The sequence below is a fragment of the Barbus barbus genome (assembly GCF_936440315.1).
Source record: "Barbus barbus genome assembly, chromosome: 2".
In the NCBI taxonomy this organism is placed as follows: domain Eukaryota; kingdom Metazoa; phylum Chordata; class Actinopteri; order Cypriniformes; family Cyprinidae; genus Barbus; species Barbus barbus.
The window spans coordinates 5,627,424-5,652,195 of NC_136730.1; the positions used below are offsets into that span (position 1 = coordinate 5,627,424).

The 24,772-nt window shown below is 38.3% G+C and overlaps 4 protein-coding genes across 9 annotated transcripts in view; 1 reads left to right on the plus strand and 3 right to left on the minus strand.

Moving 5' to 3' along the window:
• Positions 1-6,327, plus strand: part of LOC306842985 (Fc receptor-like protein 5) — a 51,718-nt gene extending 45,391 nt beyond the window's left edge. For 5 of the 6 annotated variants that reach the window (XM_079374239.1, XM_079374236.1, XM_079374238.1 and 2 more), the window contains 4 exons: positions 2,324-2,587; positions 4,383-4,628; positions 5,254-5,358; positions 6,040-6,209. In XM_079374239.1, the coding sequence (XP_079230365.1) occupies positions 2,324-2,587; positions 4,383-4,628; positions 5,254-5,358; positions 6,040-6,095 (671 nt within the window). In that variant the 3' untranslated portion in view covers positions 6,096-6,209. Of the gene's footprint in view, positions 1-2,323; positions 2,588-4,382; positions 4,629-5,253; positions 5,359-6,039; positions 6,210-6,295 lie in introns of those variants that run through there. The other variant, XM_079374237.1, reaches the window with a different exon arrangement.
• A 6,376-nt stretch (positions 6,328-12,703) lies between these two features.
• Positions 12,704-13,078, minus strand: LOC306843051 (histone H2B; the record flags this gene model as incomplete). Its single annotated transcript, XM_079374286.1, has 1 exon — positions 12,704-13,078. The coding sequence occupies one exon, from the start codon at positions 13,076-13,078 to the stop codon at positions 12,704-12,706; it is 375 nt and encodes a 124-aa protein (XP_079230412.1).
• A 1,718-nt stretch (positions 13,079-14,796) lies between these two features.
• Positions 14,797-16,087, minus strand: LOC306843040 (histone H2A-like; the record flags this gene model as incomplete). The annotated part of the gene is made up of 1 exon (XM_079374276.1): positions 14,797-16,087. The coding sequence occupies one exon, from the start codon at positions 16,085-16,087 to the stop codon at positions 15,701-15,703; it is 387 nt and encodes a 128-aa protein (XP_079230402.1). The 3' UTR covers positions 14,797-15,700.
• Positions 16,088-17,563: 1,476 nt separating this feature from the next.
• Positions 17,564-18,244, minus strand: LOC306843029 (histone H1-like; the record flags this gene model as incomplete). The annotated part of the gene is made up of 1 exon (XM_079374269.1): positions 17,564-18,244. The coding sequence occupies exon 1, from the start codon at positions 18,194-18,196 to the stop codon at positions 17,564-17,566; it is 633 nt and encodes a 210-aa protein (XP_079230395.1). The 5' UTR covers positions 18,197-18,244.
• Positions 18,245-24,772: the final 6,528 nt, after the last annotated feature.

A 24,772-nucleotide genomic window follows, 5' to 3' on the forward strand; every position in this document is an offset into this window, starting at 1 on the left:
ACGACGCTTACTGTACTGGTCTGGTCTTCTGTCACGGTGCACACAGCAGGGAGGAACAAGGAACACGCATACGAGGATGTAAACTCAAATAATACTTTACTAGGACATCAGGGTAGGACAGGACAAGGCATGGCAGACATCAAACACCGGGAAGTAACGAGTAGACCAGACAAAATGGCACAACACAGACAGGACTATAAATACACAGGTAACTTAACGAACACGGCTGGACACGAATAAACTACTAATTACATGAAACGAGAACAGGAAACAAACCAAATATGGGCACAAGAGGCAGGAACACATGACACACACACAACAGTTCTCTTACAAAAGCAGGGTGTCTGAATGTTAATGTAATGTGCTGTTGTAGCGATGTCAAGATGTTCAAACAACATAAATCAAATTAAACCAAACACAACCCAAAATCCAAGTCCAAAACCGAGCCTCCATATCTCTGATGGTACTCTCTTTTAAAGGGCGTCTAAACCACACCGGCAGGTGCACTCAATAAACTGGCGATTAACATGAGTCAGAGATTGAACCGCCAATCAGTGCCCGAAAAGTCAGTAACGGGAACCGTCACATTTATTTATAAATATATAGCACCCATTTGAAAATTTGCTATGCCGATTTCGAAGCTGCAGGCGATCACCGGGCGCTCAGTGCTCATGTATCCGCCTCGAGCAGCCTTACGCTCGGCTAGTCCTTCCGACATTTACCGCTGGCTCTGATGTCTCTGTAGAGATTAAACATGAGATACAGTTTGTTTTGTGTATATTTAACTGGCATTCGTGGTCACATGAATCTATTATTTATTCCTGGTAATATCATTTTGACTGAGCACAAAGTTTAACTTTATATTTATTTTGAACTTTACATAGTAACCTAACTTACAGCACTGACTCTGCAGCATACGTTTGACTGAATTGTGTGCTTTTGTCTTTATTTCCTCTTATACTTTCTTATACTTTGTACTTATACTTTTACAATGGCTATTATTGTTCATTAAAACTGACATTGGGGGTTAAAGAATTGTGCTATAATAAATAACTCATTATTAATAAAAACTCATTATATAGCCTACACTGTAAACACTTTAAAAGAGACAGACATGTAGATGTGTGTGAAAGATGTTTTCTCTGTTTTGGAGGGATGATGATTTTTAAATCATACCCTATTTATTGCATCAAAATTTGTTAATACTGTAGTTAGGGGTGGATAATTTTATCAGTTGTTTATTATGCATGCAACAATATTTTACGGTTATAGTTTTTATTAATAACCATTGCTTTATAGCTGATAACTTTGTCTAGTGCTCTTATCAATGTTTATAACATGATTTGTGAAAATTTAGCTACTATACTGAATGACATGTAGCATAGACTTCTTCGTGGCTAGTGTTTGCGTATTTCATCTCAGTATGTAACCTACTTGTTCTATAGATCTGTGTACTAGTGTTAAATGCTGTTTTTGACTGCGTTGATAACGTTTCTGACAGATAATATCATGATATTTTTGCGTTTCCCATACCGAATGTCGTATCCTGTCATAACCTGTCCACAGGCTTTTTTGATTACTGTCAGTTTGAGTGCCGGCGATCGCAGTGTTTCCAGAAATTGCTATTAAAAACTAAAAATAAATGAAAATAAACCAAAAATTATTTCAAATCGTTTGCAAATAAGATAAAGATATCGCTGACCCTAAACTACAACTTCCTACTTTATTAACTTTCTAAAGTGTCAAATTATGTGGAAAAGACCAATCTAAAAACGCTATTAATAGCTGGAACTGGCAACATGGAGGATGAGCCCTCGCGTCCTCAACTCACAACTCTAAGAAACTCGTTTACTTCGTCAATATCTCGCAATGATCATTTTCATACAACGGGCGCTAAAATTCATGCAAACTGTCTAAACTAAATTATACGTCATGCAGACATTCATATGAGGAATTTAACAGCAAATTAGTCATTCAGAGCAGTTGGGGGTTCGGTGCCTTGTTCAAGGGCACCTCAGTCGTGGTATTGAGTGTGGAGAGAGCACTGGACATTCACTCCCCCCACCTACAATCCCTGCCGGCCAGAGACTCGAATCCGCAACCTTTGGATTACGAGTCCAACTCTCTAACCATTAGGCCACGACTTCCCCTACATGCAATTTGTCCTAAATATTTTTTCTGTAACCTAACATACTCAGAGTATAATAATACACGTTCACATTCAATTTACAATTGTTGTAATACTGAAAATCTGAAACGTCTTTATAAGTGCATCTTAAATTATTCAAGCAGCATGTTTAACTGAGTTTCATCTCTGTCTCAGGTGTTTCTCCTTCAGTGTCTCTGGAGGTCCGTCCCAGCAGAAGTCAACACTTCTCGTCTGACTCTCTCTCTCTGAGCTGTGAGGATCAGAGTAACTCTGCTGGATGGACAGTGAGGAGATACACAGACAGAAACACAGAAGATTGTTCAAAACAAACAGGATCTACATGTCGAATCGTCTCTCTCAGCACATCTGACTCTGGAGTTTACTGGTGTCAGTCTGAATCTGGAGAGAAACGTCATCCTCTCAACATCACTGTACATGGTGAGTCCTGTTTCTGAGCACTACATGACTAATTGAGTTTCTCCATTCTTATCTGTTATACTCCTGTTGCATGAAAGGTTACAGCGATGAGCAATGTAGCTGATGACAGACTGTTGAGCACATAAATGCAGTGATCTCGTCATTGCAACTAGTTTTGAACTTTCACAAATGCTTTCATCATAACTAACAGTGTAAAAACAATGTAAATAAGAGATTCATTTTGCAGTGTAGACTGCGTCATTGATAGTGAACTCCACTGATTATAAAAGGAGCATTCTTTGATCGCTTTCTGAATATAATTTAAGATCAGGCATTAGAATGAACATGGTTACTTACATGTTATGGTATTACTGTCAGGTCCATATCTTACAGTAAAAGTCTGTTTGCAAAACCTTCACCTAAACTGCAACTGATTTACCAACGAGTCCACAGAGAACTGAACAAACAAATAATGTGCTACTGAGACAGCTAGTTGTAGGTATAAAAGCACTTTCCTAGCATTAGGATCCTTGGGAATATCAGAATCAGAATGAGCTTTATTGGCCAGGTATGTTTACACATACGAGGGATTTGTTGTAGTGACAGAAGCTCCACAGTGCAACAGAAAGACAGCAACAGGACAGGACACAGGTAATAAAATAATAATATACAAATATCCAAAAAGGCAATGTACAAAATAGCAAAAACACTATATATAATATAGACAATTATGTGTGTACATTTCTGATATGTGCAAATTTGAAATGAAAAAAATATATATAATAATAATAATTCATTACATTTAAATAGCGCTTTTCTGCTTTTCTAAGCACTCAAAGCGCTCTACATTGTGAGGGGTGGTGTCTCCTCGTCCACCACCAGTGTGCAGCATCCACCTGGATGATGCGACGGCAGCCATAGTGCGCCAGAACGCCCACCACACACCAGCTTACTGGTGGAGAGGAGACAGAGTGATGAAGCCAATCAATGTAAGGGGATGATTAGGAGGCCATGATGGTCAGAGACCAATGGGGAAATTTGGCCAGGATGCCGAGGTCACACCTCTACTCTTTTGGGATTTTTAATGACCACAGAGAGTCAGGACCTCGGTTTAACGTCTCATCCGAAAGATGGTGCTTTTTGACAGTATAGTGTCCCCATCAACTATACTGGGGCGTTAGGACCCACACAGACCGCAGGGTGAGCCCCCCTGCTGGCCTCACTAACACCTCTTCCAACAGCAACCTAGTTTTCCCAGGAGGTCTCCCATCCAGGTACTGACCAGCTCAACCCTGCTTAGCTTCAGTGGGCAACCAGTCTTGGGCTACAGGGTGATATGGCTGTGGGCACAAATATGAATGTGTGGTGAATAAATAATGTATAATATCTAGTTGTGTGTTCCACGTTTATTGTCAAGTGTTCATGAGATGGATTGCCTGAGGGAAGAAACTGTTCCTGTGTCTGGTCGTTCTGGTTCTCAGACCTCTGTAGCGTCGACCAGACGGCAAAAGTTGGTGCCAAAGACGTGATGATGTAGAAGTAGGCGTTGATCTGATTCTGCAGAGGCGATCTTTTGTTGCACTATTACGTCATAATGTGACAAAATATGAAGCAAGTCATTTTCTGAGCTTGGTTTCAATAAAAGCTGTTTTTGAACTAGACAAGGACGTTCTGACCACTGAAACTCACAGGATGTTTTACAATGAACTCTTACATCAAGGGAAATTTGATTTCTCAAAAAAGCTTTTTTTTTTTTTTTGCATTTTCACCTATGAATCCTTTTGATATGTTCTTACTTTTTGCATTTTTTGTGTAGATGGTGATGTGATTCTGGAGAGTTCTGTTGATCCTGTGATTGAGGGACATACTCTGACTCTACACTGTTTACATCGATCTACAAACTCCCCGATCCTCAGAGCTGATTTCTATAAAGACGGATCACTCGTCCAGAATCAGACGACAGGAGAGATGAACATCACGACTGTCTCAAAGTCACATGAGGGTTTCTACTCCTGTAAAACAGAGAGAGGACAGTCACCCAAGAGCTGGATCTCAGTCAGAGGTGAGAGTCAGTGGAGTTCAGTCTCTGTCAGCTGAGGAGATTTTATTCATGTGTGATCAGTTACTGACAGCTGTGTTTATTATTTCACATAACATGAACAAAAGTGTCAAATCACGTCGAAAATACTGCATATTGTGCTGTTATAGTTGCTAACTACAAGTGAAATCATCACGTCATAACCAACATCATATCATTCAGTAATATTACGAGTGCTGTAATTACTGTACTCACTCGACAGCATTAAAATCAGATCAAGCATTTTAGTGGCGTTCCCGTCACAATTAATTATTTTTTCTTTTAAAATCAACTAGGAATTAATCGAAATGCGCTCATATGTGGTTAGTGTCAAGTACAGCATTTTGGTGTGAGGAGTAGATTGATATTTCTCCTTAAGAAAATTGAATTAAATTACCATAAATGCATACAAGGCTAAATTTGGCCTACATTTCATTCTTCAGCATTGTCTGTTATCATTAAGGAACATAGTTTTTGATTAAAGCAAATAAACAGTTTGCATATGTAGACAATGTTAAGCTAATTTAGTTTGTGAAAAAGTTATACTTATGTACACTAGGCCTTCAGTATACAGCTGTTTTTTCCATTTGCTTCTCCATCTGTTTTTCAGTGCCAGAAGGTCAGATTTTCTTCAGCATCCTCGGTTTTCTTCTGGCAACTTGTCCGTATCTGCTGTCGACAGTCGTGCTGCTGTTCAAATGCTACAGAGCGAGAGGTAAAACATCTGTCTGATCTCTCCCCCTCCTTCGTTTATTAAGAAATGATATATATATATATATATATATATATACACACACTATATTTTCAAAAGTATTGGGTCGCCCCCTTCTAATGGACATGTTTGACTACTTTAGTAATTTCTATGAGTACAAATCTTAATGTTTAAGCATATAATGATATTCTAGGGAATTGTGTGTTTCTAATTTTATAGCAACAGTTTGGACAGGACCCTTTTCTATTCTAACATGACAGTGTCTCTGTGTTTAAGACACGGTTCAAAAAGACATGATTGATTGAGTCAGTGTGGAAGAACTTGACTGGTCTGCAGAAAGCCAAGTCCTGATCCCAGCTGAACTCCTCTGGTGTGACTTTATATGCAGACCTTGAGCCAAAACCTCATCCCCAAACACCAATGGTTTGTATATGGGTACAGTCATTTTAGACGCTTTCAAAACTGTTGCAACAGAGATGGAAATACAGTTTTTAAATATGTTAATTATGTGTCCATCTTTGTTGCCACATATTTTGTTAGTGCCTTCTTCTGTTCTAAAGAAAGGGGTGTCCCAATACTTTTGTCCATATAGTGTCTATACAAGTCATTGGTGTTTGGTGATGAGTTTTTGGCTTAAGGTCTGCATATATATTCATATATGTGTGTTTTGTGTGTATTTCACAGTTCCATCCACTGAAGACCAAATCCAGTACGCAGTGACAGAAGAAACTTCAACCTGATATTAACATGTTTTTAAAAAATTGTATATTTGATTTACCTCATATCATTTATTCTTTCATTAAACAACAATTTTAGTGTGTTATTCTGCTTTTTTATGCTATGCTCCTTTTGTCAAAAAAAAAAAAAAATTAAGTGATGCTACAACCCAGTCTCACGGCAGTTCTTGATATAATCACGTGGTGTTTGTCTGTTTTTCCAGTAGTGAACACTTGGGCTGTGTTCAGCCTCGACAAAACGATGCAGAACGTTTATTAAACAGAAACGGCGATGCGTTGAACACCCTGCTCTGATGACGCAAGAGTTGCACCTATAGCAGCTGAGAAGGCCATTCTTTGTATTCTTTTTGAAGAATTTTCGGAGCCTGATGGAAAATTATGCAAAATACACTCGATTTTACAGTCACTGCCCTTGCCGTCCAGAATAAAAGAGGACATCCTAATCGAGTGAAGGGATTTGTGGAAACTGTGGTTCCTAATTATTGTGATCAACATTTGCCTCGCATTTCAGGATGAAAAGACTAACATTTCAGGTGAAGGATAATCCACTTCTTACCTCCAAGGCTGTGTTATGATTATATGACCTTGATATTTTTATTGTGAGTATTAGGCTTATCATTATTGCTGATCACTGTTGTTGTGCTATGATATTGTAATATTAATGTTTATGAAAGTGTCACTCCACAATACAATAGCAAAATAACTAAATATGTATAGTATTTTTATGTTACATTAATCAGCACACCTTGCTAAGGACAGGATATGGACCAGAATACATTGCAATTGCTACATGATATTTAGACAGACTTAAAGAAGTTAGATCTATACTTGTGCTCTTATTATGTCAGTTATATTGCAAACAATAGGCTATACTTGCTCTTAGAAATTTATTTTGATGTTAATTACACTTACTTACAAATTCATCATATTGATATGCTATATTGTTACTATAAAACTGTTAGACAAACATGTCTTCTAATATCTTTAATTGTTGTGTAAACCGAGCTGCAGCGGACACAGACTTTACTTGGACCATTGTGCGATCTGTCTCTTTAATATCGTGTGGTTTATATACATGTTGCTGCTGATTGGGCTGACATTTTTGACACACCCACCAAACAAGAACGTATCTCAAACACCGTTACACACCGTTTCCAGGAAACATGTCGTTCAACCCGGAAACCGTAGCAAAACTTTGGAGTCTGAGCTTGAACGTACCCTTGGCAAATGTTTTTGTTGTTGGTTTTGGTCACCAGTTGCCTGTTTTAGATCACTTATTTAGTTAACAATAGAGACCAATTTTTCACTCTGTATGAATGAAATAACTGATTATATTTCAAAAACTGTAACTAAGTGCAAATAGCATATTTTTTAGCGATAGATGCTATTTACACTAAGTGGGTAAATAAGTAAATAGGAGCACTAGGGGTGTGCCATATATAGGGTACAACGGGGCTTAAGACAATACTTCAATACTTTCAGAATCTTTACTTATTAAAATGATTTTGTTTCTGTATTTTAAAATATATTTTTCATATTAACATATTTTAATGACAGAGTATTTATTGAACAAAAAAATTATTATTATTATTATTATTTTTCAAATTAAGCAGAAAACAGTTCAAACTTTGCTAAAGTGATTGTTTTGAACAAGTATTAACATAGACATTATTAAACAAAACATTATTTTAGCTGAGGTATTTGTATCACTACCGTGGGCCTTTTACCCCATGTGTGGGGTAAAAGGCCCGCCACCTCATACATTTATAAGATTTTTAAACAAAATAACTTGAATGATTTATTTTCACACAAAATCTGTTGCTCCATTAATGTTCAATACAATGTAGGCCTATATATTTTTTCGGCAATTATACATTTTACGCGCAGTGAATCACATTTTTTTCTTAAGGTGGGCCTTTAGCCCCGTTGTACCCTATCGTCTGCGATAATATAGAGATAATATAGATAATATAGTTTATAAAAAAAAAAAACGTTGGGTAAATAGTGTTAAATTAATCTAAATTAAAAATCAAGTCAGAAATCTTGGGGTGATTCTGGAGACAGACCTTAGTTTTAGTAGTCATATCAAAGCAGTAACTAAATCAGCATACTATCATCTCAAAAACATTGCAAGAATTAGATGTTTTGTTTCCAGTCAAGACTTGGAGAAACTTGTTCATGCCTTTATCACCAGCTGGGTGGATTACTGTAATGGTCTCCTCACCGGCCTTCCCAAGAAGACCATTAGATACTGGCTTCCAATTAGATTTAGGATTGATTTTAAAGTACTATTACTCATTTATAAATCACTCAAGGGCATAGGACCCAAATACACTGCAGATATGATCACATAAACCGAACAGACCACTCAGATCATTAGGAGTCAGTAGAAATAGCAAGGGTTCACACAAAACAAGGGGAGTCTGCTTTTAGCTATTATACCGCTGGAACCAGCTTCCAGAAGAGATCAGATGTGCTAAACATTAGTCACATTTAAATCTAGACTCAAAACTCATCTGTTTAGCTGTGCATTTGTTGAATGAGCTCTGTGCTACGTCCGAACTGACTGCACTGTATTTTATGTATAATCATTCTCTATCCTTAACTGTTTTAAATTCATTTTAAATCAATTTTTTATCATTTTAAAAGTTTAAACAGAAGGTTAAAGTAAGTGCTGTGGTGGTAAAGAGAATGTGGGCAAAGAAAGACAAGTGTGTTGGTTAATCAGTTGAAAGCAGGACCTCTGAGTTCTATTTGTTAGGTTTATGAAGGTCAAAGTGAAGTAGTGGAATAGTTCGGTGTTTTGGACGTTTTTTTGCGGAAGAGTTTTAATGTTTGTTTTAAATTCCTTGCTTTGTTTTTTATTTAATTCCTTGTTTTTATTGCTGTGATTATTATTTTTAATGACTATTTCACTTTCTTTTATGTAAAGCACTTTGAATTACCACTGTGTATGAAATGCGCTATATAAATAAACTTGCCTAAATGAATAAAACAAAAATATTTTTAATAAACTTTATATAGAAGAAAACTTTACCTTAAATAAATATAAAAGTTACTATACTTAAAAGCATTGTACCACCTGCAAAGAAAAAAATTAATAAATTTGAAATTCAATTAGTTTTTGTTGTGCTATCAAAACTTGTATTAAGAATTGTGAAACCGATATATATTGTTACTGTGAAGTAAAAATAAGATTTTGGTCATATTGCCCATCCCTATTCTTTGCCAGAAAGCAGAAAAGGTTACCACAGTTTTACATATAATAGTGCTCACCACCGTAATAGACTGCATTGTAACCTGATCAGAAATAGGCTGCTATTTTGCACTACATAAATATATTTGTAATTGCCAGCAAGGAAGCAAGCACTCAAGAAAGAAAGAGATTGTGGTGACAGAATGACAGAGAGAGCAGAGATGAGGCAAGGAATTAAAAGTCAGTAGGTCTATGTAGTTTCTTCATTCACTGTGCCTATTTATAATTAGCTTAACCAATTATATATAACAATCTTACTGTTTTGTTCTTGTTCCATAACATTTCTATGAACTGCTATATTTAAAACTGTGAATGTTTCACTTAATTTCATGCATGATAATAATAAACAGTCTCCCATCTATGTTGCATTGTTTACCTGGCAAAGAAGATTAGATGAGCTGATTGTTTCCTATATGTTGTTCAAGGGATACATCCACTCTCAACAGTTGAGCAGAAGGAATTTATTGAATTGATTCGGGGACTTAGCCCACACTCATCTGTGATGTCAATGAGAACACTGCGCAGAAGAATTGATTGCGACTTTGAATCAAAAGTTAGTAGTGTAAAAGACTTGTTGAAAACAGCCGAACATCTTTGCACCACAGCTGGCATCTGGTCCCCTACCTCCATCTTCAACCTCTCTCTCTCCATCATTGTGCCTATTCCTGAAAAATCACCTGTCAGTAGCCTCAGTGACTACAGACCTGTAGCTCTTACCCCCACCGTCATGCAATGCTGTCATTTTTCTGAGCCTTGATCGTGTTAGGATCCTTGCTGTCTATGGGAGGGTCAGAGAGCTCACAAGATGCATCAGAAATATCTTAATTTATGTCCTGAATATGAACGAAGGTCTTGCGGGTTTGGAAAGACATGAGGGTGAGTAATTAATGACAGAATTTTCATTTTTGGGTGAACTATCCCTTTAATGTAGAGATGCCGATGTTTGACATGTTGCTCAATGATGTGCTTGTGTTTGTTTGGTTTTCTGTGTTTTTCAGGGTCACGCTCAGGTCAGATTTCTGTCTTCAGGATCCTCAGTTTTCTTCTGGCAGCTTGTCCGTATCTGCTGTCGGCAGTCGTGCTGCTGTTCAAAAGCTACAGAGCTGATCCGTCTCTCTCCATCTGAGTGTCTTTTCCCAAACCATTCACATTCACTGACAGACAAACCTTACTGTTTTTTTACATGTTATGGATCAATGTTTTCAACAGTTGACAGTCATTCATGAAAAGAATAACTGCAGTGGAAACAAAACATATGTTCAGTTATATTTGTGTGTGTGTGTGTGTGTGTATTTCACAGTTCCATCTGCTGAAGACCAAAGCCAGTATGCTGTAACAGAGGAAGAAACTTCAATCTGATATTAACGTTTAAAAAGACTGTAACACTTTATTTTAGGGTCACTTAAGTAGTTGCTTATTAGCAAGCATTATACAAGCATATTAGCTATTTATTAGTTGTATTTAAGCACATATTAATGCCTTAATCTACATGACTTTATTCTATATCCCTAATCCCACCCAATACCTAAATTAACAACTATCTTACTATTAATAAGCAACAAATTAGGAATTAATTGTGGGAAAAATCGTAGTTAACAGTGAATAAGTGTTCCCTATTCTAAAGTGTTACCAAAAAGACTGTACATTGTTTTTTTTGTTGTTTTTTTTTTTTGGCAGCATGTTTGATTTATACTTTATATCATTTATGTCATTAAACTTGATATTTTACTTTTGTTGTTCTGCTTTTATATATTTTCGTTATCCTAAAAAGTTAGTGCTGTTATCATGCCTTTGTGATGTTTTACTGTTCTTTAAAAGTGAACGCCTGTTTTGTATTTTTCGGTTTAGTTTTGTTTACCTATGGCCAGGGGCCTGTATCATGATGGTAGATGAACAAATTCAGAGTTATAGGATGAGTTTTGAGTTGACAAAACCAATCCACTCCAATCTGGCTTTGTTGGTACCATGAAACTAATCATCAACTTTCTCTGTCAACTCAGGCTTGATCCTGTGGTAATGGAGCGCGTGCACATGAATGTGTGACATCAGCGGCGAACAGCCAATCACAACACAGAGCAAGTGTGATTCACTTCTCGCCAGAGAGCCAGTGAGATTCGAAACTCTTTTGTTAAAAGTTAAGAGATTGAAGAATATGAGGAATTTAAACGCATTTCCACTGAAGTACCTGTCCATGAAAGAGGACAAATAAAGGAAATTACTTTGCTCTATCAGTGCAGTCACAAGTGAACCTTATGAAGTTAGTTTATACAGTTGATAATATATACTGATAGAGCCTCAAACATGCAAGGTCACATGTAGCCATTTTCAAGTGTTATCTGTTGATTCTACCACTTATTTATATATTACATATATCTGTATATATTAATTTAAAATAAATGCTTTTCATCTAAAAGTGCTTGTGTGTAATGGAGTAATAATCATATAAATAATATTATAATTATAGAAATCATATGTAAATTGTAATTATCATTAAAGCCAGACAATTGTGTTGTATTTTGTTAATTTCTGTTAATTAATCTGTTAATTTTACCATAATAAAATTAAATATCTGGCTTAAGTAAATTTCTCATCTCAGTTTTTATTATTCATTAAAATTAGACAAATCTGCTATTATTTTAATCTCCAATCTGTTATTTATCATTTAGATATTTTTCAATGCTTTGATAACTAGCAGAAGACACTAACCAGTCTTAAATTCCAGTTCTGAAGATGGGGCCCTGCCTTTATTAAACTATGCTATTCTATGACATTGGTTATGTAATTTACACTAATAAATTTTGAGAAACAGGTGAATAAAGACTAACAGTCAATGTTTAATGTTAAGAAATTTTAAGACATGTAAATGGTCAAACTCCAAAATCAGATCAGTTTTAATACTTAAAAAAAATGCCATTATTTTATTTGATTTATGGTGACAAAATATTTTAGTTAGCCTTGTATATCTTTTTTCATGAGATCAGATAACGTTTTAAGCTGCCATACAGTCATGTTACAACTTGCCTCTCAGGTGTTACAATGTACCCCACCAGCGGGGCATGTTGTCACATTTCACCTCCGATTTTGGAGAATAGAGAAAAACGTATACACTGTAATGACACAAAGTGACATTTGTACAAGTCAAGTGTGAAATTACTGTGGATAAAATATAATAATCCTTTATATTTACAACACCAGGACGTTTTAATCAAAAGACAAGTTCCTACCAAGTCTATTATTGGGCGTCAAACCCCGAATTCTAAGCGTTCATGAAAAGAAAAAAGTAGGAAGCTCTTTTAAAGACAGTATGGGTGGCTCTTAAAAGAGCCTTTGTGTGTCTGATCAGATGAGCTGATCTTTACTTGGAGCTGGTGTATTTGGTCACAGCCTTGGTGCCCTCAGACACGGCGTGTTTGGCCAGTTCCCCGGGCAGCAGCAGACGCACGGCGGTCTGGATCTCTCTCGATGTGATGGTGGAGCGCTTGTTGTAGTGAGCGAGACGAGACGATTCACCGGCGATGCGCTCGAAGATGTCGTTGACGAAAGAGTTCATGATGCCCATCGCCTTGGAGGAGATCCCGGTGTCAGGATGAACCTGCTTCAGCACTTTGTACACGTAGATAGCATAGCTCTCCTTCCTGGACTTTCTGCGCTTCTTTCCTCCTTTGCCGGCGGTCTTGGTGACGGCCTTCTTTGAGCCCTTCTTGGGCGCGGACTTCGCGGGTTCAGGCATGGTACTCAGTTCAGAAAAACTAAACTTGAATAATCGACTGCTGGAACACACCTACTTTTATTCACTGCTGTATGCTAATTTCAGAAGGGAAAATGCCGGTCTGTGATTGGGTAACTCGATTGGACCAACCCACATAATGTGTTGATTGGCCACATTACAATTTCTTTGATTCTTTGAAGCCAATCAGTTTCTTTAAAGTGTTAGTCCCGCCCATCGCCTTATGTTTCTCATCTACCATCCGATTCTGTGTCTTTGTTTAATTTTCCCGCTTTTTGCGGAGATGTAATAATAAATGAAATATTGCTAACAGTTTCATGGTTCGATGTAATTGCATGACAAACACAAGAAGTAACGCACAATAACTACAGATGCTGCAGATTCTGTAGCATTTTAACAGGGGAGTCGGACTAAAAAGCGGCCATTGGCTTCACAACACACTACACGTACATTGTGTAATTTTGCAAATACCATTTTTTAACCACACTTAAATGTATTCAATGCAATTAGAATAATAATGTGTTGTTGGGATGTTACCATTAAAAGTATCAGGCAAAACCCATCTTGGCACGTCAGAAGTTACATTTCACAAATACGAACACAGACCATTTACAAACTCGCTAGCAAACTGCTGCACGGACCCAGAACACGCTAGACTCGCCGACAGAGTTACACACTGATCTGCAGACTGACCACAAGTAGGGTATAAGTTAACCTCATGATATATTGTTATTGTGAAAGTAAGATATTGATCGATGGAAAGAACTTAATTATAGTTACATGTTTGCTAACGAAATAAACCAATAAAAGCCATTTGTGTGTTGTGTTTTTGTGTTCAAGATCAAGTGCTAAATTAGTCTAATTTCAATATGTAGTTTATAGCAGACGTTTACTAGCCTAGGTCTTTAACATTAACATTAATTTGTGAGCAACCTACAATCCAAACTGTCCTGGTTGAAGTGTAGCCTAAATGCAACTGGTCAAATCGGTGTTGTTTTGAGCAAATTAATTGCATTTCCGATTAAAAACGCGTTCTAGCGCTAAAATGCTTGGGAACTAATGTGGTCGGAACCAAAGATTACAGGACTGTGTTCTCTGGAACCCTCTCAAGCGGAGGACTTCCTACATTCCGATTGGGTGCCGCCCAACCGCATCATAGCTCAATACCATAAACCCTTTCATTACCATTACTCGCCGCCGGCTCACATTGAAAATTAATGACTTCCGGACACTTTGATACTCTTGCCAGCGACGGTGTGAACGGGCAATTATCGAGCCCTTTACCGCCTTTTACTCTTTCAGACATGTCTGATATGACCGTTCCGTTCAAAACCAAAGAAAGCGTATGAAAAAGACCAAGAGGTGAACGTTTTATGCTTGACTAGAGGACCTAGTTGAAACCACAATCATGGCCGGTACTAAACGTCATCCTCTAGGCCTTATTCAAATCTACGTCTACCTTCTCATGTTTGAATGCGGAAATAAATAAGACCATACAAAATCTTCTCAACACGAATTCGAGCACATTGACTTCCGTTAGCAGCACCGAACAAACATTTTGAGATTTGCCGAATAGGCTAGAAAGGTTCAGACTTCTCGCCCCGATACTCTGTTGCCCCTCCCTCAGGAATAAACGGCCGCGTGGGGGAAATGAAGCAGACATAAGTGACAGTCTATGATCAAGTTTCTTCGGGTTTTTTTTTTTTTTTTTTTTTGCATTAGTAGTTGAGAATATCATAAACTTGCTAATAAAAAAAAATTTGAATTAAGAAGGTCGTTTCCAACATAGTAGCCATCTTTCTCCATAAAGCAGAGAATGGTATGGTTTTGAAAGTAGATCGAATACACTGCCTGTTTTTCAAACGTTGAAGTGACGTTTGCTCTCATTATATTGCATAATTGTGTTTTGGTATATAGCTGACATGAAATTAAAGCCAAATTAAGTTTTAAGTCGTCTAAACTCAACACCTAAATTAAATAGACTTTACACAAGAAAGTAGTTCACGTAAGTCAATGGAAATCACATCTCAAAGATACATTAAGGCGGCTCTTAAAAGAGCCTTTGTGGTTTGTAGCTGGATTTAAACGAGCGGTTTGATTGGTCCTCGCCATTACTTCACAGCAACACTTCAAACAGTGACATTTAAAGGTATTTGATTGGTTACTGTCTGGCGTTTCCAAAAGACAGTTGACCAATGAATGTGCGTCTCATGCTTTCAAACAAGAGACGACAGTTTGTGGTTCCCGCCTAAAAAATATCCGGATTGTTTTTTACTTTCCTGAATGCGTGGAGTTGGACAAGTAGAACTACATACAAACTATTCAATAATTTATCAGTTTACCCGCTTATGTCCCTTTGGCCAGGTCAAGAGCGTATTTTCAGGATACACTAAATTCTCTGTAGTATTGAAGATTAGAGCAACATGACATATTACTCGTTTAGGAAACACATGTAACGTTACATTTAACTTTAGAGAAGAAATAAACGGTTTCAAATACTTTTAAAATAGATAGATTTCAATCTGTGTTTTTACAAACTCATAGACTGGATAGAAGAAAACCACTCTTAACAGAAAAAATTAGGTGGCTCTTAAAAGAGCCTTTGGTTTGAAGACTTTACTCAGTTTATTTGGTCTTGGCGGGTTTCTCGGTCTTCTTGGGCAGCAGCACGGCCTGGATGTTGGGCAGCACGCCGCCCTGAGCGATGGTCACTCGGCCCAGGAGTTTGTTCAGCTCCTCGTCGTTGCGCACCGCCAGCTGCAAGTGACGGGGGATGATACGGGTCTTCTTGTTGTCCCGAGCGGCGTTTCCAGCCAACTCCAGGATCTCAGCCGTCAGATACTCGAGCACAGCGGCCAGATAAACCGGAGCCCCAGCACCGACGCGCTCGGCATAGTTGCCTTTGCGGAGGAGCCTGTGAACACGACCGACGGGGAACTGCAGTCCCGCCCTGGAGGAGCGAGTCTTGGCCTTAACGCGGGCCTTTCCACCGGTTTTACCTCTTCCACTCATTGTAGATTAAGACTATTTCAAACGAAGAATAATACACAAGGCTCAAGGCTGCGATGTGAGTTTAAAAAGAAAGTGTACTACTCTCTTATTGGCTGGAGTCTGAACAGATTCTAAGCCAATCAGTGAACCTCCCTCCAAACCCAACCTCCTTCAGCTGTTTACAACTCTCTATAGTTAGTTTAAACGTGTATTAGCATCTTTTGTGTACCTTTATTTCGCTTTCTTTTTATTTCAGGATATTTATGACATGTATATCCTCCTGAGACCCCCCCCCCCCCCCCCCCCCCCCAAAAAAAAAGCTTTGTGAATTTAGTATTTTTTTCATGTCATTACATTGTTTAGAGCATTAGAAAAAAAATTCAAATTAACATTTTTGAAAAATTTTATTTTATTAATATTTTTTTCTATGTTCTCTGTTGAGGACACTAGGACTAAGTTTTTCTAAAATTAAAATGGCATGAATAGACATCAAAAAGGCTAAAACAATGGGATTTTTTTTAAATCACCAATACATTTTTAGGTTCAGGATTTTTTTCTTCTAAACTTTGTTTAAGGATGATTCTCAACTATGTTATAAAATATATAACAAAATGATTTGATATACCATTTTGTTTTATGCAATATGTGTGTACAAATTTCCATAAACTGGTTTTCCATTTAAACACAATGTATCTATACTGTATCAAATTTGCATATTAATGTGTTTCTGTTGGGACAGCATGTTGAAAAACAATTGTCATAATGGGAGTAATAATTGACCAGATTTTCATAATAATATCTAATATTTCATAACAAAATAGATATATAATTTATTTTTCCTATTCAATTGTTATGTCTCCCAAAATGCGTAATAGCATGCTTTTAGTCCTGGTGTCCTCTACAGTGGACATGTATGAAATCAACAGGAAGTCATATTTGAATTTGAAACCCATAACATTTTCCTGAGATGTTGCTTTATGACAAACAATTAGAAAATTATTCAGATTTAAATGACAATTACAAAATATAATCATATTTCTGTAAGGATGTAAAATGTTTAACTAAATGAAATGTACCCATCTTTAAAGAGCTAGGAGAGGGTGTGGTGATGGTGAAACTACCAATCATTTAGTATCTCTATAAAGCCCTGAATGTGCTCTGTTCAGGACATCCAGACTTAAAACCGTGACATGAGTCTCAGAGAAATTCACTAAAATAGAATGTCCACTACAGAGACAACAACTCCAGAGCTGGGTCTCAGGAGGATATAGCATTTTTTCTTATTAAATTTTCTACACGAATAACCCTGCCTTACCTATTATTTACTTAATTGTCAAGAATAATAATAGTTTGACTTTAAACTGTATGTAACTTATTTTTGTCCAAATTACACAAGGACACATCATTGGGCAGATAAACGAGGAAATAATGCTCTCTACTTTGAATTAGTGGGTGGCTCTTAAAAGAGCCGTTTTGTTAAAACATTCAAAAGACAGTTTATTTCTTTTTGGCTGCTGTCTTTTTAGGCTTGGCAGCTTTAGGTTTCGCCGTTTTGGGTTTGGCTGCTTTGGCCTTTTTAGGGCTCTTGGCTGCTTTCTTAGGAGTTGCTGGTTTCTTTGCTTTTTTGGGGCTCTTCGTTGCCTTTTTAGCAGCGGGTTTCTTGGCCTTCTTCGGAGATTTCTTAGCGGCGGGCTTCTTTGCGGCTGCGGCTTTGGGCTTCTTAGCGGCGGCTGGTTTCTTAGCTGCGGGCTTCTTTGCTGCGGGTTTCTTGGCTGCGGGCTTCTTGGCTTTGGAAGCGACTTTCTTGGCGGGTTTTGTCTTGGTCTCGACTTGTTTCTTGTTGAGCTTGAACGAGCCGGAGGCGCCGGTTCCTTTGGTCTGGACCAGAGTGCCTTTAGTCACCAGACTCTTGACGGCGATCTTGACGCGGGAGTTGTTCTTCTCCACATCGTAGCCACCGGCAGCGAGCGCTTTCTTCAGGGCGGCGAGAGACACACCGCTCCTCTCCTTAGACGCGGACACAGCCTTGACGATGAGCTCGCCGACGCTCGGACCCGTTCTCTTGCGTTTAGCTGCTGATTTCTTCTTGGCCGCTTTGGTCGCGGTAGCTGCTGGAGCGGTTTCTGCCATGATATCTCTGAACTAATCTGGACTCAGACTCTGACTGTAAACAACTTCGAATGAGCCGCTGCTGGGCGGCGCTGCGGATTTAACCACAGCATGAGAACCGTGTAGACTCAACCAGCTCTGTTCAGTGTCTGTGCTTCTCCACGAGCGACCGGTGCTTGTGTTTTCTCCTTTCATATTTTGAATAAAATTGAAGTTGTTAAGTAATTTAGTCGAGTAAAACCAACGTATACATCGAGTAGAGGTACTGAACTTTATTTAGAGACCAAAGATTGCTTGAAGTGAACATTTATTTTAATACCGTCCGATCAAATCCACGGCGTGTGCACGGTAATGGACAAGGTTGCGTGTACTTTTCATGTTATTTTGTGTATTAACGGTGGTGAATATTTGAATGTGTCATCCTTGTTTTTAACAAACACTTTGACAATGTCTTTAATGAAAGAAACATCGCGGAGGGATTTGTGGAGTGTTTTATTCAGACGTTGTTTCGGTCAGCTTGAAGCACACGACACACCAGTCTGTCCTTCATCTCCGGTCACTGTTGCTTCCCACGTTTCGCTGCATTATTGATACAAAACCCCCGATTAAAGCTCAAACTCAGCACCTGATCACATATGTCATTACATAGGGGTTTTTTACACAGATTTTTTTTTTTTTTTTTTTTTGAACAGATGAATAAAGCTAATCATTTTTTGGGTACTGCCTGCAAGCGTTTGTTACAATAACATAAATGGAAGCAAATCGTTTTATTTTTTATTTATTTTTTCACATATATACTAATGCTTTATTGTCATGGCATGATTCAATAGGCATATGAAACAACAGCAGCAAAAATAGTTTGGAAATATTCAAGTTGCTTCAGGACGTTTTCAGTTAGGAAATAATAACTCACAGACATATTCACAAATGACTTTTGGAGGTTTTGTGCATGATTAATATTTTTTTTTCCATACAAGACTTCAAATATTACATCATTATTTCACAAATTCAAACGGCATCACAAATCTGACAACAAGAAGGCAGCAAACATGAAATTTATCCAATTATGGTTAAGAAGTATATTATCTGCCTTTTTTAACAAGTACTTTAAACATGTTGATATTAACTGATGTGACCAAATTAAGAAGAAATGCGTGTCTTAACTAGTTTCATCCTAATTCTATTTATGGAGGTCATAATGTCATTTCTCATTTCTCGTCAACCCACGTCAGAGAGGGAAAGAATGTCTGACAGTTGTACTTTGACATGTTTTCCACTGCTCTGTGGGTGTGACAATTCACACTTTAATCAAGTGGCAAAATAAGATTAATGCCATGGTTTTGACCATCAAAATACTTGTTTTAGAGCTGAATACCAAGAAAGACATTTGCTTTCCGGTCCCAAACCCATCTTCCATTTGGAATTCCTGTTGCAGTACAATATAGTCAGCAATGCTCTCCCACATATTTTGCTATTCTAATCGCACTTATACCTGTATCCATTGTTGGTATTAGTAGCAGTGGGTGGGTATATATTCAGGTTTTATACCATCATGCTGATAACATTGCTTTAGTCATTCAGCAATCCTACAGCCTGAACCACTGTATAGTGAAACCACCCTTGGACTGACCCAGTATTGATTAAAAACTGAATAATATCATATAAATGTTTCATAGCAGGAAGATCTAATCTAATATCATCATACATCAGAGATGCCCAAACTCAGATCTGGAGGGCCAGGGTCCTGCTCAGGTGTTACCTCAACACACCTGCCGGTAAGTTTCTGGTATGCCTATACATTTACATTTATTCATTTAGCTGACGCTTTTATCCAAAGCGACTTACAATTGCTATATATGTCAGAGGTCGCACGCCTCTGGAGCAACTAGGGGTTAAGTTACTTGCTCAGGGACACATTGGTGTCTCACAGTGGATTCGAACCCGGGTCTCTCACACCAAAGGCATGTGTCTTATCCACTGCGCCATTACCACCCACTATACAAGCTTGATTAGCTGGTTCAGGTGTGTTTAACTGGGGTTGGAGCTGAACTCTGCAGGACACCGGCCCTCCAGGACTGAGTTTGGGCACCCTGTCATACATAAAACGTTCATAGACAAAGGCCCTCATGCACACACTGAGAGCATGAGATGACAACAGCAGATTATAAATCACTCACACTTGCAGATCTCACATTCTCGTTTTGCACTCATTAAAACTTAGATGCAGCACTGAAATTAATCCCTTCTCATTCAATCTGAATGTCGTGTCCCTCCCTAACAAATCATCAAGTACATGTATTAACAAGAGAGATTTGTATGCTCTTATAATTTATACAGAAACAATGATCATTGATGTGCTTATTAATCATGTACAAAATTTAATATACCAACAAAATACAGACTGTCAGTAAGTATAAAAAAGTCATAACCACATTCATGCTTTTGGTAAATTATACTTTTGTGTGTAAGATTATTAAATTCTGTAAGAAATGAAACTAAATTAATTAATAATCTTCCATATTATCAAAAAAAATCACAAAAGACAGGATGCCACAATTTACGTGGGAGTAATTTTCTTCCTTGTGTTTGTACAGGAAGTGTTGAGTCTATAAAACAGCCTGTGTGTTTGACAGCGTGTCATTAATAGATCAGTATGGACCCCAGTCTACTTCCTCTAACCTCTTAAGGCCCAAGCTGTTTTTTTACATGCATTTTTTATTTCTCTTTGCTATTTGGGCTTATTGGAACCTAATTAGAATAAAAACTAAGTATCATCTTTTGATATGATGTACTTTTAGAGAAAAATGATGTCCACATATGTGGATTCATGGTCCGAATTTCCATAAAACCCAATAAAGTCACCTTTGTGTAATAGAATGAAAAACTCTTTATTTCTGCATTGAACACAGCAGTTTTTGTCCTGACTGTTTTTTAATGCATTAATAACACATACACACATATTTTTTGAACATGTTTTGACTATCAGAGATTAAAAACTACATTTTTGCCCATTTTGGACAGTTAAAAATAGTGTTTGGAACATTTGATATGCTGCAAAACAGTTGCAGGATGACATTGTATGTCTGTAACAAAATATAAAACATTCAAAGCATTTTAAATAGCCACTCTTGCATTAGGCTACTAATGTGTTTTGAACATCATAGTGAAAAAAAGAAATACCAGTAGCTCATGTGACATTTTGCATTGGTAATGTAAAAAAGGGAACATGTTAAAGGCTGCGATAACTGAGCACTGAAGGACCAGGCCTGCTTACAGAGGCCCAGAGGTCACCTGATTGATTGACCTTCACGGAGTCGGAGAACATGGAGGAACCAAGGAACATATACACAACTTGAGAATCACTGCCACCACTTATGTGTGAAAGGCTGAGTAACAGTTGCGCTCGGTTTGCAAGCACAAGAACACTTTGCAGGTCATACAACGCACTCGGGTTCTTCCAGTGCAGCCTAATTGTCTGCAGCGCATTGCATTTTTCAGGCCGATCATCTCTGGGAGGTGGGCATTAGCCCTCCTGCGGACCGAGACATGGGGCAACTCTGTCACGTGACGTTTCACTCCCTGGTTTGAATCTTCTTCTTCCTCTGACTGTGTCGAAAGGTCTGCATCTGCACCGTGATGCTGGGCCAAGAGGATCGTAGCCACTTCCATGCGGAACTGAAGGAACTGGATGGGTCTTGTCTTTGGTCCACATATTGCATGGTCTTTTCCGGTAGAGTAGCCAGCTGTTGGCTAAAGCCAGATCCGTGAAGTGCATTACCATCCGCATTGTCCACTTCTTAGTACGGGTGCTCATGCGATAGTAACTTATCATTCTATCCATCAAATCAACTCCACCCATCTTGATGTTGTACTCACGGATAATGCTTGGTCGCGAGACAGTGACATATTGTTTCATTTTCTTGTCCCAGCGCTGGCAGGTGTCTTCTGGCTGTGTACCATGAACAACAGACATCAGCAATACTGGTTTGTTGTCGTACCACTTCACTACACACAACTTTCCATCTTCAGCGGAAACTTCTGATGAGGTACCTCTTCCTGCGTTTTTCATGGCTTTGTCACTGGGTAACTTATGCTTCGCTTCAGCGAGTCGGTTCTTCATTATTGTACCAGTCATGTACAGCTCTTTCTCCATCATTCGTTGCGCACCTTTGATGGTGGTGAAGAACCGGTCACAATACACCTTTGTGCCACGATGCAGAGTTTGGCACAGACGCTCGATGACTAAGCTTCCCAAACCCAGGCCCTCTGGTTCTTCGACCTTCCCAATCAGTGAACCTGTGCCTTGATACAGCTCAAAGTCAAGCACAATGCCATCTGCTGTAGCACAAACAAAGTTCTTTATGTCAACTGGGTTTGGCTTCATTGGCAGATATTGTCTGTACGGACAGGCTCCCGTGAAAGGAATCATCTGCTCATCAATAGATGCGCAATCAGGTCGATTCAGAGACAAGCAGCCTTGCAGAATCCGATCCAGAAAAGGCCTCACCTTCCAGAATTTGTCCGACATTCTCAGGTCTTCTGGCACATCATGATCAATAACCACTTTTATTGCTCCCCTCAGTTTGAAGAATCTGGCACGTGTGAATTTGTTAGTGATGGCAGTGATTTTCAAAGCTTTGGACCAGTACATCCTAATGGTTGGGTATCGGATGCAGGACATCAAAATACAGGCACCAAAAAAGTGGTAAATCTCATCTGTCGTCATGTTAAGTGGCTCCCCACTCTTAGACAGTGACATAATATTAGAGCATTCTGCAATCGTCATCATCAAATCTCTATCTATGTACTGTTCAAAATAGTCTAGTGGGGTCCAGCCATGTCTGTCTAGATCAGTTTCGTCCTGATGCTGATACTCTGCCAGGTTTGGCGTCAATGGAGTAGCCTTCCAGCGTAGTCCACGTCCTGCACAACCAGAATCAGAATAAAAATAGTATTTATTGTAGGAAGTTACATTTTAAGCAATTGAGGTGTATTGGTGCATAAAATACTTGAATCTGTGTGGAAGTTTATATGAAATTTGAAGATTTACCCTCAAGGTGTGAAGGCCAAAAATAATAACAAGTACCTTGTTCAGAGTCTCCCTTTTTCTTTTTTTTTGTTTGTCTTGGTCTTGGTGATGACTCTTCCAAGTCATCTTCTGAGCTATCAGCCTCAATCTCTTGACTTTGACGGCAACGTCTGAGAGTGCAGGATGAACCTGAACCTGTGCCTGTGCCTGTACCTGTACCTGTCTCTGTCCCTGTCCATGAACCTGTCAACAAGTTTTGTAAATAAGCATTTTGCTTCCAATCCTTCACATAGCCCTAAGGCCCTAACTGCATAAAATAAACAAATATCTGCTGGGTCTTGGCTAACCATTATCTGCACTATCTGCATGTTTGCGTCCTCTGCTGTGGTCAGTAGGCTCAGGAATGGGGTCCTCATCATCACTACTGTCCTCACTGCTGCTTTCCTCCTGTGGTGATGGTTGGTAATTGCCATCCAGGATGGGATCATCGTTGTCAGACACGTCCAAATCGGAGTTGTCTCCATCAATTAACTCAAGTAGCTCCAATGCTCTTTGCAAAGAAAAACGCTCTGGAAATAAAAACATGATAAAATCAAATACAAATTAATTTCATTTATGTATGTAGGTTTGCATTATTTATTTGTTATTTATTCCAATTAGATAAACGTGTACTTCATGTTTAGCGACCTACAAAGATGCTAGTTTTACACTTTTTTTTTCAAATTTGCATGTCATGACAAATATACAAGGCTTTTATAAATATCTAAATCAGAATAAGCCATGAAATATGACAGAACTTCTTACCTGGTCGACGTTTGTGTATGGAGCTACCACTTGAATCTTCCCTTGTGTTCGCCGCCATTTTGAAATTTGACCGTAGTGTGTTATAAACTTCTGACACCACCAGATGGCAGTGTAAGTACCCCCATACGTGTCCATAACACCACCAATTCAAGAGTGAACACAATTGTGGACATAAGAGCTAAAATGTGCTGTCCACGTATGTGGCCACTAAGCCCTAGGAGGATGCTTTGTGAGTATATCATTTTCTCATTTATGCATTCATTTCTTATAATGATAGTGAATCAGTGTTCATCTTTCATCATCTTCCCCCAGTTTCACAGACAATGCTTAAGCCTAGTCCTAGACTAAAATGTAAGTCTTACCTGTTTCAACTTAAATAAACTTGCACTGACTGATCTTAAAATATATCAGTCACAGTGCCTTTGTTTTATCTCAAGATGCACACCAGTTATGTTTTTTCTAAGCATGTTTATAAAAATTACTTAAATGTCCTAATTGAACTATGGCCTAATCCTGGCTCAGTCTAAGCCTGTCTGTGAAACCAGGCTCTTATGTATTTATGCTTTCATTCATGCTGCTAATAATGTTAATATCAAATCCATCTGCAGATACTCCATTGGATATCTTTGCGTGAAAGCTATACTCACGTGCGCTGCATGTAGCTGAGTGAGATCAGTGTATATTTATCATTTATCATGTTCTGTACTTTTTAGAAGTTTGTTTTTTTCAGTAAATCTCGACTAGCGGTCAGTGCATATATAGTC